A 24,505-nucleotide genomic window follows, 5' to 3' on the forward strand; every position below is an offset into this window, starting at 1 on the left:
AATATTAAAAAATAATAAAAACTTTTGGAATTTTTTTTTTTTTGTGTCACTTTTTTTTCGGTCCCCAAGTGGACCCTTACATGCAATCATTAGATTAAAATTTGTATAGAGTAATGGAATTTTCTCCATTTCCCTACACATAGATCACTACAGTATATTACAATTCAGTGCTGCCACCTGCTGGCCTGAATTGTAATATACAAGTAATAAGTCGAGAAGCCTAGTAAAGGCTCTGGCTCATTACTTATAAGGAATGCCTCCTCCAATCTCCGCCCAGGGAAGGCGTTCCTGAAGTACTGAACTGTATGGTTATGAATAAAGGATTTGGGGTGAAATATAAACTTCCTATATCGCTACAAAAGTCTCTTTAGTCTCTCTCCTGGAGTCCTGTTTCACTCAGCACTTTCTCACTCCTCCCCCTCCCCTCTCCCCTTTTATTGACATCTGTGATATGATCCTTCAGTGGAGCTTATCAGTCCTGCACAAGTTTAAGACCTTTTTCGAAATGAAAAGCATTCAGCAAGGTGAAGGGGAGGAGAGGGACATATTTATAAAGCAACTAACTGTGTCTCATCCAACGGGATTGGCTTTGGGAAAGCGGGTGTGGCTTAAATGTGCCACTGAGAGCAAATATTATTTCGCAAAGTAAGCTAACCAATAGCACCAAATTTATCATTTGGCCTATGGTGTTGCTTCATAACCACCACTGGCCTTTGTCTAAGCAGAGGCACTGCATCTCTTACTCTCCTTCTGTGGTGCTACGTGTCTCCTGTCTGCAGGACTTAGCCTGTTCCCACAGACATAGTTCCTTCCTCTCAGGGTGTATGGTCTTTCTGACTCTTAAAGGGCAAGAGTGTGCCATGATTTGTTTCAGCTTACGGCTGGCCATCTGTGGGTTTATAAAGCACTTTTTCACTGCCAGACCTGACTTTAGTCCGTTTACCATATTGATCAATTACTGCTTTCCCTGACCTTGGGTTCGTTTTATGGATTTACATAAATTTTGCCATCCCTGACCTCTGCCTATTTCCTGACTATGATTATTGACTTAACTCCCAATTATTCACACCATTGTCTCTGACCTAAGTGGGTCAGGCGGCAACCACATCAGGACTATTCAAAAAGGCAGCAGTCTGGTGGTTCCCCAGCAGCAAAGTCTAGATACTTGTATAGGGATTAAAGTTTGAATACTGGGGGAACTGCCAGAATAACACCTGTAACTCAGCCTGAAACAGTGATAAATCTGGAGGTTCTTTAGACTGCCTGTCTAAATTTACACCGTCTACAATTTAGATAGGATTAGTAAATGTGCCCCATATGCCTACAGTTCAGATTCATTTTTTTCAAAGCCACAAAATTTCAGTTGTTACTTACTTTGTAGATATATAAGCAAACTGCCATGTCGCATGAGTTCCGTTATAATATACACTGGTTCTTCCAAACTGCACACTGCATATAACTGAATAAGCTTTGGATGTCTGAGGCTCTTCATAAGTTGCGCCTCCCTTAAAAAGTCTTGGGCATTCATTGATCCTAAGGTCCAAAAAATATATGCAAATTATGAACTCAGTTGGTACATATTAGAACAAATGATAGTCTTCAATTTTTGTACATGCATTCTAAGACATCAAACAATACCATTCCACATGAAGAACATGCATTACTAAAGGATGCCAGATTAGATAGACAAGCAATTATTTTATTTGTATAAAATAAAGAATCAGACTAAAAAATGCAATAACAAACTATTAAGAAAGAATATTAATATATATCATCAAAACCTCAAAAGTTGATTGAGTTCTGTTCATGCTATTCCCTAATAAAGTGGTGCTTGAAAGTATGTGAGCCCTTCATAATTTTCTATATTTCTGCATGAAGTTGACCTAAAACTACATCAGATTTTTACACAAGTCCTAAAAGCAGAAAAAGATAACCAAATCAAACACATGAGTCCAAAATATTCGATTTGGTAATTTATTTCTTGAGGGAAATTATCCAATATAACATGTCTGTGAGTGGCAAAAGTATATGAACCTTTACTTTTAGCCAATTCCTCCATGCAAAACAACTTCCTTTCACAACATTTCTGTTGGATTAAGGTCAGGACTTTGACTTGGCCTTTCCAAAATCATCAAAGGTTCACACAAAGTCTAATATTTTGGACTTATTTGATTTGGTTATCAGATGTAGTTTTAGGTCAAAATTATGTAGATATATAGAAAATTATGAAGGGTTCACAAACTTTGAACAGTGGAGTAGTAGGAAGATACACAAACAGGCAGGTGTTCCAGGAAAATAGGCTGGAATCCAAGTTAGATGGAGCAAGGGGGTCAAGTGAACTTCAGTTATAAACAGAGATCAGAGAAAGGTCAGGACAGGCAGAAGACAAGAAAACAAGGTCAGGAGGACAAACTGAATCATGAACAAGAACACATGCACACAAAAGCAAACTGGAAGCAAATAGATTTTATTGCTCAGACCCAGAGTGGTGTATGAAACACCCTTATAAAGCTTAGAGCATATGGTCAAGGGCTGGAGTCAGCTCTCACTTAGTGAGCACTGGCCTTTTAAAAGAGCTGGAGCTACTGCAGCAGCAGAGTCAGAGTAGAATGATATGATGCAGATCGGCCACCAGGAAAAAGTTGCTGGGTACCCACAGTAATGATACATCTAAAGGGAAAACAGCACCACTGATTTTTGTTGTTACCAAAGTCCATGAGGTGGTGGTGCCAGCAGTGTTGGGCCCTAGCCCCTTGTAAACCAGTGAAAGAAGGAATACTTCAGCATTCAATCTCTTCAAGGACAATTCAGGTTTATTTCACCAAGACTTATGCACATGCCTTGGTGAAATAAACCTGAAGTATCCTTGAAGACATGGAATACTGCAGTATTCCTTCTTTCACTTGGGTACCCACAGTGTCATACCGGCTTCTTCTTACAATGTCAAATTTTATGAAACAGTTAGCATCAATACCGATACACAGCATGCCAGGCACAATATGTGACACACCAACATAAATAAATCTTTTGATTTCCACACTGTACCTCTACATACCTGTTTTCAATGTTTTAATAGCCACTGATATAGTATTGTTCCACAATCCTTCCCAAACTTCTCCAAACTGGCCCTGCCCCAGCTTTTTCAAAAACTTCAAGGAGTTTCTGTCAATTTCCCAGTGATCAGCAGTTTCATAACACAAGTCTGGAGGCAGAGGAACTTCATTCTGGTTTCAGTAAAAATAGCAACATAAATTAAATTTGTTAGTAATTTGTGCAACCATGGTTTGCGATATAAAGGGTTTTTTTCTTTGTTTTTTCCTATTGGTGCTTTACGACTAGAGATTAGCAAATTTTGAAAAAATTCAATTCGCCAGTTCGCCGAATTTTTCGGTAAAAATTTGGTTCGATCCGAGTATATTTGCCGAGAATGACGTTAAAAAATGGCTATTTCCTGGCTGCAGAGAGCCTGTATAGTGGTGTAGAACACTGTGCCTTGCAGTAACATGCATAGGGAGTCTTCTGTGGTAGTGAAATAATACTGTGAGTCAGTATGACATGCAGATGACAGGCGTCGCTCTTAGAATCACTGCACACTTCACATATTTGGGCAGTCAAGGGGCCAAAACTGCCCAAATAACTCAAGTATGAACTCAGCCTTACAGGTCGATGTTAGCACCAAGAAGTGCACTCCTTTTACACCGTCGTCAGCTGATTCCACACAGATCTCTACAGAACCTGTTATTTTAAACACTTATACAAGTAGAGCCCCCCCGACAGAGTGGAGAGGGTGTCAGCAGTAAGTTTGTGTGGACATCACTGATTATTTTGCCCTTCCTCTGATCCATCAGAACAATAACCCACAAAAAACGGATCCTGTCTGTGGAGCATCCGCGTTGACTCGGTCAGCATTTGGACAGTAATCCATCAGTATTGCTAAGAATGCCGAAAAAAACAGGAGTGGGTCTAAAACAGAGATGGAATATTTGCATGTCTTCTGTGTTTTGTACCCACTCCTGCTTTTGGCTACCAAATCATAAGCCAATTCTGATGGGACCATACAGACCTTACAGCTGCTACACAGACAGGATCCGTTGTGTGTCTCATTTTTCCTTCCATCTGACAGATCAGAAGAAAGGTCAAATAAATGATGATGTCAGCCAGGCCGAAAGGCAAAATAGTGCATCAGGAGACCCAAAGTGACCCGGTGACAGAGTGGGGCGGTGGGTGGCAATACCAGTACCCACTGACGAAGGTGGGTGAAAGAAGGAGCACTTGGCATCAGATGTGTGGCATCAGGCGGGTGGCAGCATCAGAGTAGTAGCTGAGGCAGGTAGCCATAAGAAACCAGTCTCTTTTGTCACAGTGTTGGTGTGGCACCATGGATGATCTAGTCTGATGCATCAGGAATTGGTGGTTGGAAATCCTGACTGATCCACACCATATTCATCTTGAGAAAGGTCAGTGCAGTGTCCCACTCAAGCAACCTTGGGCCCCGCAAACGTATCTTAATTATGTATTAATGTCATGTGATATGCCTATATTTTGTATTTTATCTCCTGTCATATTCTCCATGTCACAATGTGATTTTACATGCAAATATCCTTTACACAGGCCTAGTCAGGGTGCACTACACTTGTGTCAGTGTGTATTTATTGCTTAGCTCAGACCTGTTAGTCTGTGCAAAAGTGTGCAGTTCAGTTCAGTTCCTGGTTGAGGTAAATCCAAACCAGTGCAGATGAGCTCAGGTAAATCCAAGTGAGAGTTCAGCTCTCATGAGCCTACAAGAAAGCAACAGCCATGTAGCTGAATATCTGGAGGGAGGCCTCTTCCTAGCCTCTCTACTCTGTCCCTGTCGGTTCCATAACCCAGGGTTAAGGCCTGCAAGTATTCTACCTAGAGGTGAGCAATCCACTACTATAGATCGCTCTTCCAGCGTGACCAATGTCTAAACTGCATGCAGCCGAGTATTTAAGTAATTATCACGTTTATGCAAGACAAAGGATTAGCAAGATAGTCATTACCTGAGGACTTATTAGGCACCTTTGTATTAGGTCTAGGAGATAGCTTGAAGCATCTACATCTCCAGTTTAAATCCTGAGGACAGTCAGGCCAACTGTCAGAACAGTATTGGAATAGAAGTTTCAGGATTCAGAAAAGCACCTTTTTAATTAAGGATTAGGATCAGGCCGGAGTTGTTACCAGTGTAAGACTTTCATTATTACCAGCCTAGTCTGAGCAGTAGTCTTCTTATGTATTACAAGAGCCTGTACTTCATGGAGGACTTGCATTTCCCTTTCCCCATATGCATGGGAGATTGTGCTTTGTGCTTAATGCCGGATTATATCAAGAGACTGTTTAATGCCAATGGATGTATTGTAATCAAGAGTCATCATCAGTAAAGTGCCATTTGGAGTTTCACCCTGCTTGCCTCAGACTCAGTCCCTCTATTAACACTATAGTAAATGGTTGTACCACCACAAAAGGTACTGGCGTCACGATTACAAGGGACCTTGCCACTGGCACATTAATACAGACCATCAAGGGCACCTCAAACCAACATCTGGCCAGTGTCTCTTACACCAGAGTTTACCCCAGAGAAACCTTGTGCCATTCTCCTTTTCACTTATGCGAGCCTGCCCAGGGACGACATAACCGTGAGTAACCAGAACTGTATTTACCTCGGCCCACCTATAGCTCACACCGTGACCTCACACATAATTCCCCTGCAAGGTCTGGCATACTGCATCAGTCTCTCTACATTTTGGGTGGACAAGCGAGTTCTCCTTGGGGTAACTATGGCCCCTGCCACACTAAACACCCGCTTTGATGCCACACTACTGGCTGGGCAGGACAGCTTTTTTAGGGCAAACTCTGCTAGTTGCTGCCACAAATCCAGTTTGGCTACCCAGTAGTCCAGCGGTTAAGCGAGTTCTCCTTGGGGTAACTATGGCCCCTGCCACACTAAACACCCGCTTTGATGCCACACTACTGGCTGGGCAGGACAGCTTTTTTAGGGCAAACTCTGCTAGTTGCTGCCACAAATCCAGTTTGGCTACCCAGTAGTCCAGCGGTTCTTCAATGTGGGTTGGCAGGGTGCTGTCCAAGTATGCCACCACCTGCTGGTTCAGGTCCTGCTCCAGGTCTACCTGCTGTTGCTGGTGAGTAGTTTCTTCACTATGCTCCTGCCACCCTACCCCTCCCCAGCAGCCATGGCAGTGGAACGTGAGCGCAGAGGGCCTCCCCGGTCAGACCTGCGAGAGGATGGACGATAGTGCAGATAGGCAGCGGCCAACTGACTACATAGGATGTCTCTGTAGTAGTTCAGTTTGTCCTCCCTCTCAGTGGGTAGCGAGGGTCCAACAAGGTGGAGAGCCAGAAGTCATCCCTCTTTCAAATGGTTACCATTTGGCTGTCACTACACAAGCAAGTGAGCATGCATCGGGCCATTTGTGCAAGTGACTCGGAGGGACTCCCTGCCTCCATCTCCACTGCATACTGCCACGATGTGTCTTGGTCTCGTCTTCCTCATCACCCTGTAGCTCCTCTGGCTGCTCCTGCTCCTCCTCCCCTGTCACCGGAGTAGAAAAAACACCAATTTCGCTACACATTGACTGCTCCAATGTCCTCCTCCTCCTCTTCCAGTTCAGCCTCCACAGGGCTTATGTGGCTGTGAGATCTAGGCGCCACGTCTCCAGTCCCCAGCCATTGTTACCACCATCTGTTCCAGGACATGAAGCAGTGGAATGATGTCATTCATCCCGTAGTCCTGGCGACTGACAAATAATGTGGTGTCCTCAAAAGGCCGGAGCAAACGGCAGGTGTCACGCATGAGCTGCCACTGGCTAATATCGAAGTTACACAGGGGAGTACTCCTATCCGCTTGCATCATCAAGAAATCGTTGATGGCCTTTCTCTGTTCGTACAGTCGGTCCAACATATGGAGGGTAAAATTCCAACGGGTGGAAATGTTGCATATCAGCCTATGTTGGGGGATGCCGTTCTGCCGCTGCAGCTCAAGGGGGGTGTGCTTTGCGGTGTAAGAGTGGCTGAAGTGCATGCAAAGTTTCCTGGTCATTTTTAGGATGTCTTGCAGATGGGTGGAAGACTTCAGGAACCGCTTGACAACCAGATTGAACAAGTATGCCATTCAGGGTGCATGGCTCAGCCCTCTTTGACACAGCGCCAATACAATGTTCTTCCCGTTGTCGGTCACTATGGTTCCGATTTTGAGTTGTCATGGAGAAAGTCAGGATTCAATTTCTTGACGAAGGACACAGAGCAGTTCCTCCCCTGTGTGACTCAGTTCGCCCAGGGAAATGAGGTGCAGAACAGTGTGACACCGCCGTGCCCTGCATATGTGTACGCTGGAAGTGCACTGTGACTTGTCCCTGCAGTGGAGGCTGAAAACATGGTGGAGGATGAGGAGGCAGAGGCGGATATTGTCGCAGGACCAACGGTGTGACAACATGGAGGCGGAAGCGGCGTGACCTGGCCAAGTTGCTGGTGTGGCTGTGCAGGAACCACATTTACCCAGTGGGCCGTAAAGGATATGTACTGTGTCTGACCGTAGTTACAGCTCCACATGTTGGCGCTGCCGTGCACTTTGGCAGACACTGACAGGCTCAAGGACTGGCCCATCTTCTGTTCTACATACATGTGCAGGGCTGGTACTGCCTTTTTCGCAAAGAAATTACGATTTGGGACTCTCAACCTCGGCTCGGCACAAGCCATCAGTTCTCTGAAAGGTGCAGAGTCCACCACTTGGAAAGGGAGGGACTGCAGCACCAGCAACTTGGACAGGAGCACGTTCAGCTTCAGTACCGTTGGATGCATGCATGCATACTGCTGTCTCTTGGCAATCGCTTTAGTGATCGATTGATGATGGAATGGCTGACGAGGAGAAGCAGGAGCATCTGGATTAGCAGAAGATAGGAAAGACAGACAGCTCCCTTCGGCTGAGGTGGTGGAGCCTTGACTGGCTGAAACCGGGTGCATGCCACTGGGTGACGCAGTGGTAGCTGCGGCAGGCTGGACCACCACATCGGAGCCACGGTTCTCCCAGCCCATTGTATGGTGACGCTGCATATGTTGATGCAGGGCCGTAGTGCCAACATTGCTAACCTGGCCACGCTTCACCTTCTGCCCACATATTCTACATATGGCCCCGTTCACCTCCTCCGGTGGCTTAACAAAAAACTGCCATATCGCTGAGTGGGTGATTTTCCCCCCAACTGTTTGCACTGACTGACTGCTACTGACGCTGCCTCCGTGAACCCCTGCACCACTACTTCCCGGGCAGGTAGGCTGCTGCGAAGCAGGTGGTCTAACCCGAGCACATGTGGCTCCTGACCTCCCACTGCTGCCACCCTGCTGACTCCCGGCCACCCTATCGACTTGCTGGCTCTGCCGCTGGCTCATGGGCAAGCTGCCACCCTCTTCTCCTGATGATGATGAAGCCCCTTCTGCACCCGGCTCCCAAGTGCGATCGGCTTCATCATCATCGAGTAGTGTCTGCACGTCAATGATGTCCTCCTCAATGGCCTTTGGTTCAGGAGCCTGACCGCTTGCAACACCAACTCTCACGCCACTCTCCTCATCACTACTTGCCCGCCTAGTGGAGGAAGCAGCGGATGTCTCCTTCAGATCTTGGCTGGGCAGTATCTGCTGACTGTCCTCTAGTAGCTCGTCCTCTCTGTATAGTGGAGATGAGCCCACAGCATACAATACTTCTGTGGCTGAGGGAACAGCAAAGGACAGAGGCAGGTTGAGAACAGGTGAGGGCACAGGGCCTGCTCCCGGGCCATGCCAACTAATGGTTGTGTCTGACGAACCCACCGACTGTTGCCTGGGGGTGTCTGATGTCACTTGGGATGAAGTGGATGACCGAGTTAACCAATCAAGAACCGTTGGGTTGCTGGTCAAGACACGACCGCTAGATGACATTGGGAGTTCAGGCCTCTCGCTGCGACACCTGCTGCCATGGCCCCTTACTCTGCTGCGACCTCTGCCTGCAACAGAAACATTTATGCTTCTGCCACTCCTTTGTGCATGGCCTGGCACTTCTCTGTGTGACATACTTTTACCTGAACTAAATAAATTAAAAGCTATTGGCTGCTCCCCCCATCACCGGATGTTTTTATCGGCACGACAGGGAGAGGCAGCGGTGGCCGTGCAGAGATCCGGAGCCATGCGGGTGTCGGTGAGCAGGTAAGTATAATGTATGCGAGGGGCCCGAGCATTGGGGGGACCTTTTAGACTTTAGATAACCTCTTTAAAGAATAATAGGCTGTTTGCATAAGGCCTGTGTCTGAAAATGAAGATTAAACGGGTTGTACAGTGATTTACATTGATGACCTATCCTCAGGATAGGTTATCAATATCTTATCTGCGGGGGTTCGACACCTCCGAAAACCCCGCCAATCAGCTGTTTTAACTCCTGTTAAGCGGCAGCATAATGGAAGGAGTGCTCGTTGTTACACTGCACTCCTGAGATGAAGTGCAGTGTAATAAACAGGAAGCGGTGCTCTCACGGAAAGCCGCCTCCTCTTCAAACAGCTGATCGGCAGGGGTGTTGGGTGTCAGACCCCTGCAGATCCGATATTCATGACCTATCCTGAGGATAGGTCTTTAATATAAATCTCTGCACAACTCCCTTAAACTGCTTGCATCTGTTAGCTTATGTTCAGCATAAGCAACAGACTGAAATCTTCACCATCTATGCATTTTTATTGTCACAATCCTCATTTAAAACAGCACATCTTATCATTATTTGTTAGTAAATCTTATTAGACCCCACCATTCAATACCTATTTTAATAAGAAACATAAAAATTATAGAAAACTAATCATTCCAGACCAGTGCAGGAAAAAGATCACTTAACCACTGAGAGGATATGCATTCTGACAAATGTCCACAAGATGGCACTGGAGATTTCCATATCTCACAAACATGCCAAACAAGGAAGTTTGTTCAAGAAACAACAACTAATATTTAGTGAAAGGTAGGACGTGTTTTTTGGATACACACAACTAGCCGAAGGTTAGAATGCATATATTTTCATGAAATGGAGAAATGCAGAAAGTATGATGAAAAGTCTAGATATAGTACACTGGTCATTGGTTATTAAATGTGACAGTATATGTCCTCTGGCTTGAGTTTTGTATTTCATTGGTATTTAGGGTTACTGTATAATTTAGGCCCACAAAACAAGGTAACATACAGTGCTCCCCGTCATTGTACCCCTCAGATGCCGTGATCAGCTAACATCTCATAGGATAAATACAGTATAAAATAAAAATTATAATAATCATACTTACCTGATCCATTTGCTCGCACACGGGATTTCGGCTGAGATTTTCAAGCAAGATAGCGGTTGGCCGGCCCGTCGTGAGCAAATGGATCAAGTAAGTATGATTATTTTTGTTTTTTAAATTATTTCTGGTTAAATTAATTAGCTACTGTGAAGCACGAGGAAATTCGGCTTTGTGGTGAATCGAATTTATCCTGAAATTCGGATCGCTCATCACTAGTAGTGATCATACCAGCATACACACCTCCCATTCAAGTGAGGATAGGTCATCACTATCAAAAAGCTGAAATACCTTAGGGTACTTTCACACTAGCGGCAGGACGGATCAGACAGGCTGTTCACCCTGTCGGATCCGTCCTGCCGCTATTTCGCCGTGCCGCAGGACCGCCACTCCGTCCCCATTGACTATAATAAGGACGGGGGCAGAGCTCCGGCGCAGCACGGCAGTGCGCGGTGAGAGGCCACTGGACTAAAAAGTCGGACATTTAGTACTTTTAGTCCGGCGGCCTCTCGCCGTGAACTGCCGTGCTGCGCCTGAGCTCCGCCCCCTGTCCCCAGCGGCGGTCCGGCGGCACGGCGAAATAGCGGCAGGACAGATCTGACAGGGTGAACAGCCTGTCGGATCCGTCCTGCCGCTAGTGTGAAAGTAGCCTAAGGACCAGAGAATTTTTTTTTCCCCTGTATTCTCTATACATAACATTTTGATGTTCACATTTACTGCAATATTTAAGGATTTATGTATGTGGGACAAGTTGGAGATTTTCTTAACTTTTTGTGGTCCATATAAGATTATCACTCATCGTAATGCGGTCACCGGGAGCAGGCAGTTCCGAGAACAGTCGCCGGGGGCCTTCATCGGGCTGTTCTCGGAACTGCCTGCTCCCGGTGACTGCATTTGATTTCAGACCGGCTCCCGGCACATGTGAGTGCTTACCTGTGCATCGCCGGACGGGTGAGTCTACCTTACTAAAGATGGCAGCCCGCATGGGTTCGCTGGCGAACACTGCGAACTGACCATCACTGATGACGACCATATTCTGTCAGTGAGGTCACTGCTTCTTTTTGGAAACCTATCACTGTTTAAAGATTGTAAAGTCTGACTTTTTCAAAACAGTATGCTCTCGGAGTAATATTATACCTTTATGCATGGTTTTCTGAGCTTACAGCAAAGTCCTTCCTCCGCCTTCATATAATTTTTCACAAGCGCCTCCAAATCTTGAAATGTCCTTTTGGGCGATATATAAAATCCACCATTGTCAAGTGTTCTGATTCTATAGTGTTTCACGGAGATGCCATCATACACTAAAAGACAATTAACACTTTTTCAGAGTATTTAGGATGACATGTTTTGTGGTTACCCACAGGCAACTTGTTTGCACAATTATCTGCTATATTGTACATAGAGATCTTCAAAGCTGCGAGGCTGCGCATGGCAAATGATTTTATTTCGGAGCCATCAATCTAAAAATTAATACAGTATATCAGGTCCATTTCATGTAAATTTGCCGTCCCATTTCAATTAACCCTCTGTATTATGGTTGCAAGAGCTGGACTCTCCACAGTTCACCCCATCACCATAGGGTTGTGGGGTGCTCTGGGTTCAGTAGTATCACAGGTCGTTCCGGTCTTACAGCTCGTAATATGGACATTAAAATAAAGTTGAATTATGACTTTCTAAAACATTGAGACTCTTAGGCCCCTTTCACACGAGCGAGAATTCCACGCGATGCGAACGCATTGCACCCGCACGGAATCCGGACCCATTCATTTAAATGGGTGTATGTACATGAGCGGTGGTTTTCACACATCACTTTTGCATTGCGTGAAAATCACAGCATTTTCTATATTCTGCGATTTTCACGCAACGCTGGCCCCATAGAAGTGAATGGGGCTGCGTGAAAATCGCATCGCATCCGCAAGCAAGTGCGGATGCAATGCGATTTTCACGGATGGTTGCTAAAGCCCCTTGCAGACGTGTCCGGATTATGTCCCGGATGCGTTGCGGATGCTTTCAGTGAAAACTGCGCAATCCATTCAGTTTTGTTTGCGATCGCGTTCAGTTGCTCAGTTTTTATCGCGCGGGTGCGTTTTGATAAAAAAAACTGTTTACAAACAAAATCTCTTAGCAACCATCTGTGAAAATCGTATTGCATCCGCACTTGCTTGCGGATGCGATTTTCACGCAGCCCCATTCACTTCTATAGGGCCAGCGTTGCGTGAAAATCGCAGAATATAGAACATGCTGCGATTTTCACGCAGCCCCATTCACTTCTATGGGGCCAGCGTTGCGTGAAAATCGCAGAATATAGAACATGCTGCGATTTTCACGCAACGCAAAAGTGATGTGTGAAAACCACCGCTCATGTACACAGACCCATTGAAATGAATGGGTCCAGATTCCGTGTGGAATTCTCGCTCGTGTGAAAGGGGCCCAAGAGATGTTGTTTGTAAACATTCCGTTTTTTATCACACACGTGCAAAAAGTAAATCGCATTGCACCCGCGCAATAAAAACTGAACAACTGAACGCGATTGCAAACAAAACTGAATAGCTTTGTTTGAGAAATCGCGCAGTTTTCACTGAATGCATCCGCAACGCATCCAGACATAATCCGGACACGCTCGTCTGCAAGGGGCCTTACAGTCTGAAAATGGGGTATTTTATTGGTAAGGCTACTTTCACATATGCGTTAAAACTATCTGGCAGAGGAACTGCCTGCTGGAGTTCATTGTTTCCGGCACAGCCGGATAGGGCAGGACCCAATTGACTATAATGGAACATGGCTGGGATGCTTGAACTAGTTTTTGTCCAGCAGGATCCTAGCACCAGCCCCAGATCCCCGCAGTACCCCATTAGAGTCGGTGGGCTCCAGTATCCAGCTATGCCTGCCCAATAGCCCAATGGCCTAATTCATGCACATATTAATCATTTATAACTCTGTAAAACATCAAAACTCTTATCTTTTATTTTCCCTGCAGTAAAGAATATTATTACAACACCATGGAAGACAGCTTTGTTTAATTCTGACCTTCAGTCAAAAATATCAAGGGTAATTGCCAGCAATTAAATAAAAGGGTTTGTCATGTAGAGAAAGTAAATACAAGGCACTTACTAATGTATTGTGATTGTCCATATTGCTTCCTTCGCTGGCTGGATTCATTTTTCCATCACATTATACACTGTTCATTTCCATGGTTACGACCACCCTGTAATCCAGCAGCGGTGGTCGTGCTTGCACGCTATAGGAAAAAGTGCTAGCATTTAATGGGAGCACACATAGGCCGGTGCTTTTTTTCCTACAGTCTGCAAGGACGACCACTACTGCTGGATTGCAGGGTGGTCGTAACCATGGATACAAGCAGTGTATAATGTGATGGAAAAATGAATCCATCCAGCAAAGGAGACAATATGGACAATCACAATAGATTAGTAAGTGCCTTGTATTACCTTTCTCTACATAATAAATGCTATTTGCTGAAGTGAGACAAACCCCTTTTAATGGTGTTGTCCCATTAAGGCAACTTATCCCCTATCCACAGAATAGGGCACAAGCGTCTGATTGGCGGGGACTCGATTGCCGTGATTAGCCCCAGCAGTCGGACCCCGATGATCAGACACTAGAGGATACGTTGTCTTAAAGGGACAACCCCTTTTAAATCAGAATTTGGCGGCAGTATGAGATACCTGGTAATGATTCTTTCCCCTGATTTCCTATTAAGAGACGGTCAGTAAGTGGCCCATGGTCGCTCCCCTCTCTCCATTCTTTTTTTTTATTTTTCCCAATGTTTCTAATGTCTCTCTTTTTATGGCTTTGCTACGGCTGCTACCAATTGTCGCTGCTGTGCTGCGTTTAGGACGTGTTTTTTGTGTTTTTTTGCAGCACCCTCAATGAAATCCTAAATTTGCAGTCCTCTTTTACCCAGACAGAAAATTGAGATCTCCCCACACACAGATCGCAAGCAGAAAGATTTGCTAACATTTATTCATTGGGTATAGGAACTCTCCCAAGCTTTTCTGCTGTCTGTGGCTGACCGTGAAGTCATCTTCTATACTACATTCAGTTTATTCCTAATTTTAGTAAAAAAAAAAAAAAAATTGCATGGGTTAAAAAGCAGTTGTATGCATGTTGTAGGCACAATTACGTCATTACTGCACTATAGATATTAGATAGTAATGAATGATGCAATACTGTGAGATATGCCATCATGGCTGAGCAGCCTTAGGCCTCATGCACACGACCGTTTTTGTGGTCCGCATCCGAGGCGCATTTTTTGCGGCTCAGGTGCAGACCAATTCACTTCAATGGGGCCGCAAAAGATGCGGACAGCACTCCGTGTGCTGCCCGCATCCGTTGCACCGTTCCGTGGCCACGCAAAAAAAATATAGCATGTCCCTATTTTGTCCGTTTTGCGGACAAGAATAGGCATTTCTACAATGGACCACCCGTTCCGTTCCGCAAATTGAGGAAGGCACACGGGGGCGGCTTCCGTTTTTTTGCGGATCCGCGGTTTGCGGACCGCAAAAAATGACACAGTCGTGTGCATGAGGCCTTACATAAATACTAAGCAATGAATGCAGGTGCCACAGTAAAGTGCTAGTGAAACAAAACCCTCACCCTCCTGCGCAACACCGCAGCTGGAGACATGTTCGATTCGGCTGATTCGCCGAGTTTTACAAAATAATTTGCTTTGTGACGAATTTCCTCGTCACGAAGCGCATTCTTTTGGAAGTAGCGGGTGCAATGTCAGGGAGCTGTGATAGCGACTCCCCCGTCATTGTACTCAGATGCCACGTTCATACATGATCGTGGCATCTGAGTGTAAAAACGGTGTAAAATTAACATTACATTTTTTTTTTACTTACCGCCTCCATTTGCTTGCGACGGGCCGGCCGCCGCCATTTTACTTGAAGATCTGGAGCAAAATCTTGCGTGGCGCGAGATTACGTCATCATGCCGGCGTGGTGACATTATACATCACTGCGCATGGGATTTCGGACAAGATCGTCAATCAAGATCCTGGCTGGCGGCCCGTCGCGAGCAAATGGAGGAGGTAAGTATGATTTTTTTTTTGTTTTTTACACTATTTCAGGTTAAATCGATTCGCTAACACGAAGCACGAGGAAATTCGGCTTCAAGGCAAATCGAATTTATCCTGAAATTCGGATCAAATTCCACTTCATGTTATTCGATTCGCTCATCTCTAGTTAGGACATACCATTTTAGATGGCAGCTTCCATGTACATAGTTAGAGGTACAGTGCATAAATAAGAGATAGACATGAAGTAAGGCCCTTTAATGTCTAACCCACTATCCCCTACCTTTGAAATCATCATAGCTTAAAAGCCAGTCACCACTCCTGACATGCCTGTTTTAATAGCTTTGTGCATTCCCCATGTAATAACAATTCTGGAACATCTATTCTGATGGCTCTATGTTGTGCCATTCCTTTATTATTTGCACTAGAAGTTATGAATGAATTGCTAGCAGTCTGCAGTAAGGGTACAGAAGGGTGGTAACCAGTTGGGGGGTGTACCTGCACAGTCTCACTTTATCCAGTCAGTGCTGCCATACTCATACTGTACAGGGACACCCCCCAACTGGTTAACACCCCTCTGTACCCTTACTTCAGACTCGGGCTGCACAATATGGGAATTTTGTGTGATTACGATTAGGGCCCTAAAAATTGCGATAATGATATGTGATGCGATATTTTAAGGGAATTGTGCTAGAGGTCTATTTGCACTGTTATGGAGGGGATTTGTGGATGACACTGTTATGGAGGGGATCTGTGGATGACACTGTTATGGAGGGGATCTGTGGATGACACTGTTAAGGAGGGGATCTGTGGATGACACTGTTATGGAGGGGATCTGTGGATGACACTGTTATGGAGGGGATCTGTGGATGGCACTGCTATGGAGGGGATCTGTGGATGGCACTGTTATGGAGGGGATCTGTGGATGGCACTGTTATGGAGGGGATCTGTGGATGGCACTGTTATGGAGGGGACCTGTGGATGACACTGTTATGGAGGGGATCTGTGGATGACACTGTTATGGAGGGGATCTGTGGATGACACTGTTATGGGGGATCTGTGGATGACACTGTTATGGGGGATCTGTGGATGACACTTATGGGGGATCTGTGGATGACACTTATGGGGGATCTGTGGATGACACACTGTTATGGGGAATCTGTGGATGGCACTGTTATGGGGGATCTGTGGATGACACTGTTTTGGAGGGGATCTGTGGATGACACTGTTATGGGGGATCTGTGGATGATACTTATGGGGGATCTGTGGATGATACTTATGGGGGATCTGTGGATGACACACTGTTATGGGGAATCTGTGGATGGCACTGTTATGGGGGATCTGTGGATGACACACTGTTATGGGGGGTCTCTGGATGGCGCTGTTATGGGGGATCTCTGGATGGCACTGTTATGGGGGCATCTGTGGATGACACTGCTATTGGGGGGATCTGTGGATCCACAGATCCCCCTCATAATAGTGTCCCTGCAGTGTGAAGGGACTGGGGGCCGGCATCTGTATTAGGAATGACAGTGGGGACAGGTGCAGTCCCTGTATTCTAATGCACCGACCCCGCTCACTGTTGTATAATATTATCTAACATGTAGGCATTGTTAAAATATAATAATCCTGTATAATCCAGCTGTATTACTTACAGCTAAATTCCGTAGAAGAGAGGAGGGAGGAGGCAGGCCGAAAAAGACTCACTAAGTCATGCACCGGCGCCGCCCACTTTATGAATGAAGCAGGCGGCGTGGGGGCGATACGTAGTGAGTGATGCGCTGCCCGCCCGCCCTCCCGGCCTGCCTCCTCCCTCCTCTCTTCTACGGAACTTAGCTGTAAGTAATACAGCTTGATTATACAAGATTATTATATTTTAACAATGCCTACATGTTAGATAATATTATACAACAGTGAGCGGGGCCGGTGCATTAGAATACAGGGACTGCACCGGTCCCCGCTGTCATTCCTAATACAGATGCCGGCCCCCAGCCCCTACTCCCTCTGTGTATAGGTAATTGCAGCATTTTAGGGTCTGCCAAATCGCCATATTGCAATCGTTGATGATCGCGATATGATTGCTTTGGCGATATATCATGCAGGCTTACTTCAGACTGCTAGAAATTCATTCATATCTTCTAGTAGAAATAATAAAGGAATGGCACAACATAAAGCCATAAGAATAGACATTCTACAGGGAGTGCAGAATTATTAGGCAAGTTGTATTTTTGAGGATTCATTTTATTATTGAACAACAACCATGTTCTCAATGAACCCAAAAAACTCATTAATATCAAAGCTGAATATTTTTGGAAGTAGTTTTTAGTTTGTTTTTAGTTTTAGCTATTTTAGGGGGATATCTGTGTGTGCAGGTGACTATTACTGTGCATAATTATTAGGCAACTTAACAAAAAACAAATATATACCCATTTCAATTATTTATTTTTACCAGTGAAACCAATATAACATCTCAACATTCACAAATATACATTTCTGACTTTCAAAAACAAAACAAAAACAAATCAGTGACCAATATAGCCACCTTTCTTTGCAAGGACACTCAAAAGCCTGCCATCCATGGATTCTGTCAGTGTTTTGATCTGTTCACCATCAACATTGCGTGCAGCAGCAACCACAGCCTCCCAGACACTGTTCAGAGAGGTGTACTGTTTTCCCTCCTTGTAAATCTCACATTTGATGATGGACCACAGGTTCTCAATGGGGTTCAGATCAGGTGAACAAGGAGGCCATGTCATTAGATTTTCTTCTTTTATACCCTTTCTTGCCAGCCACGCTGTGGAGTACTTGGACGCGTGTGATGGAGCATTGTCCTGCATGAAAATCATGTTTTTCTTGAAGGATGCAGACTTCTTCCTGTACCACTGCTTGAAGAAGGTGTCTTCCAGAAACTGGCAGTAGGACTGGGAGTTGAGCTTGACTCCATCCTCAACCCGAAAAGGCCCCACAAGCTTATCTTTGATGATACCAGCCCAAACCAGTACTCCACCTCCACCTTGCTGGCGTCTGAGTCGGACTGGAGCTCTCTGCCCTTTACCAATCCAGCCACGGGCCCATCCATCTGGCCCATCAAGACTCACTCTCATTTCATCAGTCCATAAAACCTTAGAAAAATCAGTCTTGAGATATTTCTTGGCCCAGTCTTGACGTTTCAGCTTGTGTGTCTTGTTCAGTGGTGGTCGTCTTTCAGCCTTTCTTACCTTGGCCATGTCTCTGAGTATTGCACACCTTGTGCTTTTGGGCACTCCAGTGATGTTGCAGCTCTGAAATATGGCCAAACTGGTGGCAAGTGGCATCTTGGCAGCTGCACGCTTGACTTTTCTCAGTTCATGGGCAGTTATTTTGCGCCTTGGTTTTTCCACACGCTTCTTGCGACCCTGTTGACTATTTTGAATGAAACGCTTGATTGTTCGATGATCACGCTTCAGAAGCTTTGCCATTTTAAGAGTGCTGCATCCCTCTGCAAGATATCTCACTATTTTTGACTTTTCTGAGCCTGTCAAGTCCTTCTTTTGACCCATTTTGCCAAAGGAAAGGAAGTTGCCTAATAATTATGCACACCTAATATAGGGTGTTGATGTCATTAGACCACACCCCTTCTCATTACAGAGATGCACATCACCTAATATGCTTAATTGGTAGTAGGCTTTCGAGCCTATACAGCTTGGAGTAAGACAACATGCATAAAGAGGATGATGTGGTCAAAATACTCATTTTCTTAATAATTCTGCACTCCCTGTAGAACTCTTATTACATAGGGAACACAAGTAGCTATTAAAACAGGCATGTCAGGAGAGGTGACAACTCCTCTTTAAGGCTCCATTCACACGTCCGCAATTTCGTTCTGCATTTTGCGGAAAGGAATTGCGGATCCATTAATTCCTACGATGTGCTGCCCGGACACGGAATTGCGGATCCGCACTTCCAGGTCCGCACTTCCGTTCCGCAAAAAAATAGAACATGTCCTATTCTTGTCCGCAATTGCGGACAAGAACAGGCATATTCTATTAGTGGCGTCAATGTGCGGTCCGCAAAATGCGGAACGCACATTGCCGCTGTCCATGTTTTTCGGATCCGCGGCTCCGTGTATCCGCAAAACATGTGAATGGAGCCCAAAGGGAACCTGTTCACTGTTAAACCAGGCACAATACCTTGTAGGGCTATCAGATCGATGGGAGTTAGGGTTATGAGAACTGGGGCCCCGTACCCCATGGAGCCCCCTTGAAATGGATGGAGCGGAGCTATCTCCGGCGCTCTCATAGAAATGAATGGAGTGGTGGTGCACTTTTCCAACCAGCGGTATGACCCCCACGATCTGATAGTCATCCCCTATCCTGTAGATAAAGGATAATTTTCTATAACTGGACTACCCCTTTAACCAACACAGCCATGTTTCTGCATAGTCATCTCTCCTGGACACGTCAATCAAGAAGGAGAAGGATGGAGCTAGCAGAGAAAGCTGGAGGAGAAAGGGTGCACACAGTGGCTTGGGTCCACCCTCAGTGCACTTAACTGTTCATTTGCATATGGATTAAAAGTACTTAACACATCGTTTAGTGAAAGGCGTCATTACATTAAAATGAGCTAGCCCTTCAAGAGTTTGTTTATGGTTTTAAATTTTTTTTACTTCCTGATGACAGATTCACTTTAATGGGATTGTGGGGGTGCAGGCCATCATTATGAAAATTCTGGACAACCCCTTTAAGGTGGGAAATATATATAGTAATGTACATATGTGTATTGACTGAATATGATGGAATGCAATAGTTTTATCCTTTATGAACAGAAGACTTTTAAGGAAGAAATAATGAAAAAAAATATGCAATACAAATAAGTGTTTCCTGCTATCAGCTGATCTTTAGACTCCAGGGAAGCTTACATATACTGTAATAAAACTTTATTGTACAGATCAATAACTAAGCAGAATTTTTTTTTGTCCATGACATCAAGATAGATGAAAATAATACATGGCACATTTCAATAGTTTCAAAAGTAGGTGTCAAAAATTTTCTAATTAAAATTAAATAAATACTAAGGGGGTCATTTACTAACCAGAAATATGTCTATATTATGCGTATTTCTGGCAAAAGTTACTTGCGCCGCAATCTGCGACTTTTCCCCACTAACGCCAGGTCTAAAAAAGGGTATGTGGCGTGGGTGGGGCCGGCCCTTCTTTTTCATCATTTTTTAGGCGTAGAAAGTGGACTAAATCTATGCCAGCAAGTGGTACCTTGGAACTGAACCCGAGTTCGGGAAATGTTTTTTTACAGTAGAAATCTATTTATGAAGTTATTATGCAAAGTCTTGCGAGACTTCATGGAGTAATAACTTCGGCTCATCGGAGCCAATACATTCTAATACTGTACGGAGCGCTCGTTCTGTACAGTATTGAAACTAACTTTTATGCAAATCGACTTTGAATGTTTCATCCTAAATCGATTCGCTCATCCCTAGTTACGATCACCCTGCAATTCAGCAGCAGTGGTCGCGCTTGAACATTATAGGAAAAAGCATTGGCCTATGCGCATTGCCATGGTCCGGGAACCAGATAGGCTGGCACTTTTTTATATAATATGCAAGCATGACCACCGCTGCTAGATTGCAGGGTGGTAATAACCATGGAAACAAGCTGTGTGTAATGTGACGGACAAAATGAATCCTGTGGCATGCCCATGGACATAACATCACATCAAATAAGAAAGAGCTGCATGGACATGGTCATGTGACCACAGCCCAGAACGGAAGATAGGAGCAAGAAAGGTAAAAGAAATGCATGACAAAATTACAACTACCTTCTGTATTAAGCGTGCACTATATACGGAAAGGTGACAGACCCCCTTGAAAAATTTAAACTAGAGATAACCAAAATGCTAGGTAAAAGAAAAATCTACGGAAAACGTAACATTCTGTTCCAAATGCTTACAATCTGAAAGTGAATGAATTATTCTTCATATTTTAAGTGTTTGTCTACAGGCCAGCAAATTGTTATTAGCAGATTGTTGGAGACAGTCAGTAGTATATCTTCATTGACTTTGCCAGTCTGCAATTTACTGACGGTAATTAGTAAAGTAAACCGACAACTTAGCACTGCTTGGAAATAGATTGGTTTAATTGCTATGTAAACAGTTTCTACCAAACATAAGATTTATTATTCTAAGTAAAGAGAAAAATACTAATGCTCATTACATTTATTTCTTGCATAGACACACAGAGGAAAATATTTGGAACAAGAAAAATGCTAATAATGAGGTAGCCCATGTTTAACCCCTTCCTGACAGAGCAATTTTCTGTTTTTGAATTTCATTTTTACTCCCTGCCTTCTTAGGCCGAGTTCACACGAACGTGTGTGACCCGTGCCCGTGCTGCGGGCCGCAATGCACGATCGCCGGCCATAGGTCAGCCGCATCGGATTGCGGACCCATTCACTTTAATGCGTCCGCGATCCGCCCGTTTCGCAAAAAGATAGGACATGTTCTATCTTTTTGCGGAACGGAAGTACGGGACGCAACCCCACGGAAGCACTCCGTAGAGCTTCTGAGGGGTCCCGTTCCGTGCGGCCGTTCCGCAATTCCGGATTGCGGACCCATTGAAGTAAATGGGTCCGCATCCGTGATGCGGAATGCACACGGAACTGTGGCCGTGTATTGCGCCCCGCAATTTGCGGGTCGCAGTACGGCCACGGATCACACACGTTCGTGTGAACTAGGCCTTAGAGCCATAGCTTTTTTATTTCTCTATTCACATAGCCATATAAAAGCTTCTTTTTTTTTGTGGGACAAGTTGTACTTTCTAAGGGCACCATTTAAGATAGCACAGGATGTAGTGGGAATCTGGAAAAAAAAAATCCAAATGTGACAGAATTCACTATGCGGTAAAACTGACTTGTGCTCTTCATTCCCTGGGTTATTATGAATATGATTATTTTCAATACTGAAAAAATTAGAAATGTTGGAATTTTTTTTTTTTCATCGCAATATTCTGACCCCATAACTTTTTTATAGTTATGTCTACAGAGCTGAATGAGGGTTCATTACCATATACAAAGATCTGTATATTACATTTCAGTGCTGCCACTTGGTTTTCAACCTCTCAGATGCTTTGGTTACATTTGACCATGACATCTGAGGGATTAAATGTCGGTGATTGCCATTACCGCAGACTGTGCACATTTGCCCCGGGTGTCTGCTGTGTGAAACAGCAGGCATCCGTTTGCGATGGTGCTTGCTCCACTCCGCTTCGGTGTAAGCACCATCTTTAAAAACCCGACATCCACCATACTATTACAGAGGATGTAGGGAAGGGGTTAAAGAGGTTTCTCAGTTGAAAATATTTAATTGGTGAACTATGCGATGCACAGATAAGCCCTTACCTGTGCCTGTGACGCAAGCCGTTCTGAAATCAAATGCGGTCACGGGGAGGAGGCAGTTCCGGGAACAGCCCGATGAAGGCCCCCGGCGGCTGTTCTTGGAACTGCCTGCTCCCCGTGACCGCATTTGATTTCAGACCGGCTCTCGGCACAGGCACAGGTAAGGGCTTACTTGCGCTTCGCCGGCCGGGTGAGTCAAGATGGCAGCCCGCAAGTGTTCGCAGGCGAACACTGCGAACTGGCCATCATTGTGCATCAAAAGATGCATAGATGCTTATGAAGACAACATAAGGGCTGATTTACTGATCATTTCTAAAACGTACACCGTGTAAAATTAGATAGGCGGTCTAAAGATAAGCCAAAATGACCACAGTGGCTCATGCTGGATGATACATTTACATAGTTTATAACATGGTTTATAAGAATGAAAAAAGACAACTGTCCATCTAGTTCAGCCTGTTATCCTGCAAATTTAGATACACAGTTGTGATGATTAAAAAAGGGGCCTTGCTTACTTTCCTTTCGTTTGTATAATTACAGTATATCACAAGTTATGGCAACTACATTACTAGAGACAGGTAATTGATCTAGGAACTTATAGGCCCCTTTCACACGGGCGAGTATTCCGCGCGGATGCGATGCGTGAGTTGAACGCATTGCACCCGCACTGAATACCGACCCATTCATTTCTATAGGGCTGTTTACATGAGCAGTGATTTTCACGCATCACTTATGCGTTGCGTGAAAATTGCAGCATGCTCTATATTCTGCGTTTTTCACGCAACGCAGGCCCCATAGAAGTGAATGGGGTTGCGTGAAAATCGCAAGCATCCGCAAGCAAGTGCGGTTGCGGTGCGATTTTCACGCATGGTTGCTAGGAGAAAGTCTATTCACTGTATTCCCTGTATTCAGGGAAAATAATAGCATTCTGAATACAGAATGCTTAGTAGGTGATCAATTGAGGGTTAAAAAAAATAAAAAAATAAACTCACCTTCTCCTCTTGTTCGCTTAGCTCCCGGTCTCTTCTTTACTTCTCAAAAGATGAACTATCGGCTAGGACCTGTGGTGACGTCAGATCACATGCTCCAATCACATGGTCCATCACCACGGTGATGGACCATGTGATTGGAGCATGTGATCTGACGTCACCAAAGGTCCTTTAGCCCATCATTAAAGAAGTAAAGAAGAGACCGGGAGCTACGCGAACAAGAGGAGAAGGTGAGTTAATTTTTATTTATTTTTTTAACCCTCAATTGATCACCTACTAAGCATTCTGTATTCAGAATGCTATTATTTTCCCTTATAACCATGTTATAAGGGAAAATAATAACATCTACAGAACACCTAACCCAAGCCCGAACTTCTGTGAAGAAGTTCCGGTCTGGGTACCAAACATGCGTGATTTTTCTCACGCGAGTGCAAAACGCATTACAATGTTTTGCACTCGCGCGGAAAAATCGCGGGTGTTCCCGCAACGCACCCGCACATTTTCCCGCAACGCCCGTGTGAAAGAGGCCATAGGCCTCTTTCACATGAGCGTCACAGATTGGCTCCGGATGCGTTCAGAGTGCGTTCAGTAAAACTCGCACCATTTTGCAAGCAAGTTCAGTCAGTTTTGTCTGCGATTGCGTTCAGTTGTTCAGTTTTTTCCGCGCAGGTGCAATGCGTTTTGATGCGTTTTTCACGCGCATGATAAAAAACTGAAGGTTTATAAACAACATCTCTTAGCAACCATCAGTGAAAAACACATCGCACCCGCACTTGCTTCCGGATAC

The 24,505-nt window shown here is 44.8% G+C and overlaps 1 protein-coding gene across 1 annotated transcript in view; it reads right to left on the reverse strand.

The window, feature by feature from the left end:
• Window positions 1-24,505, reverse strand: part of FRK (fyn related Src family tyrosine kinase) — a 119,664-nt gene that overhangs the window by 37,378 nt on the left and 57,781 nt on the right. The window contains exons 3-5 of the mRNA XM_040431035.1: window positions 11,448-11,611; window positions 3,056-3,224; window positions 1,375-1,533 (exon numbers count right to left, since the gene is read on the reverse strand). Of these exons, the coding sequence (XP_040286969.1) occupies window positions 1,375-1,533; window positions 3,056-3,224; window positions 11,448-11,611 (492 nt within the window). The remainder of the gene's footprint in view (window positions 1-1,374; window positions 1,534-3,055; window positions 3,225-11,447; window positions 11,612-24,505) is intronic.

The sequence above is a fragment of the Bufo bufo genome, chromosome 4 (assembly GCF_905171765.1).
Source record: "Bufo bufo chromosome 4, aBufBuf1.1, whole genome shotgun sequence".
Lineage (NCBI taxonomy): Eukaryota > Metazoa > Chordata > Amphibia > Anura > Bufonidae > Bufo > Bufo bufo.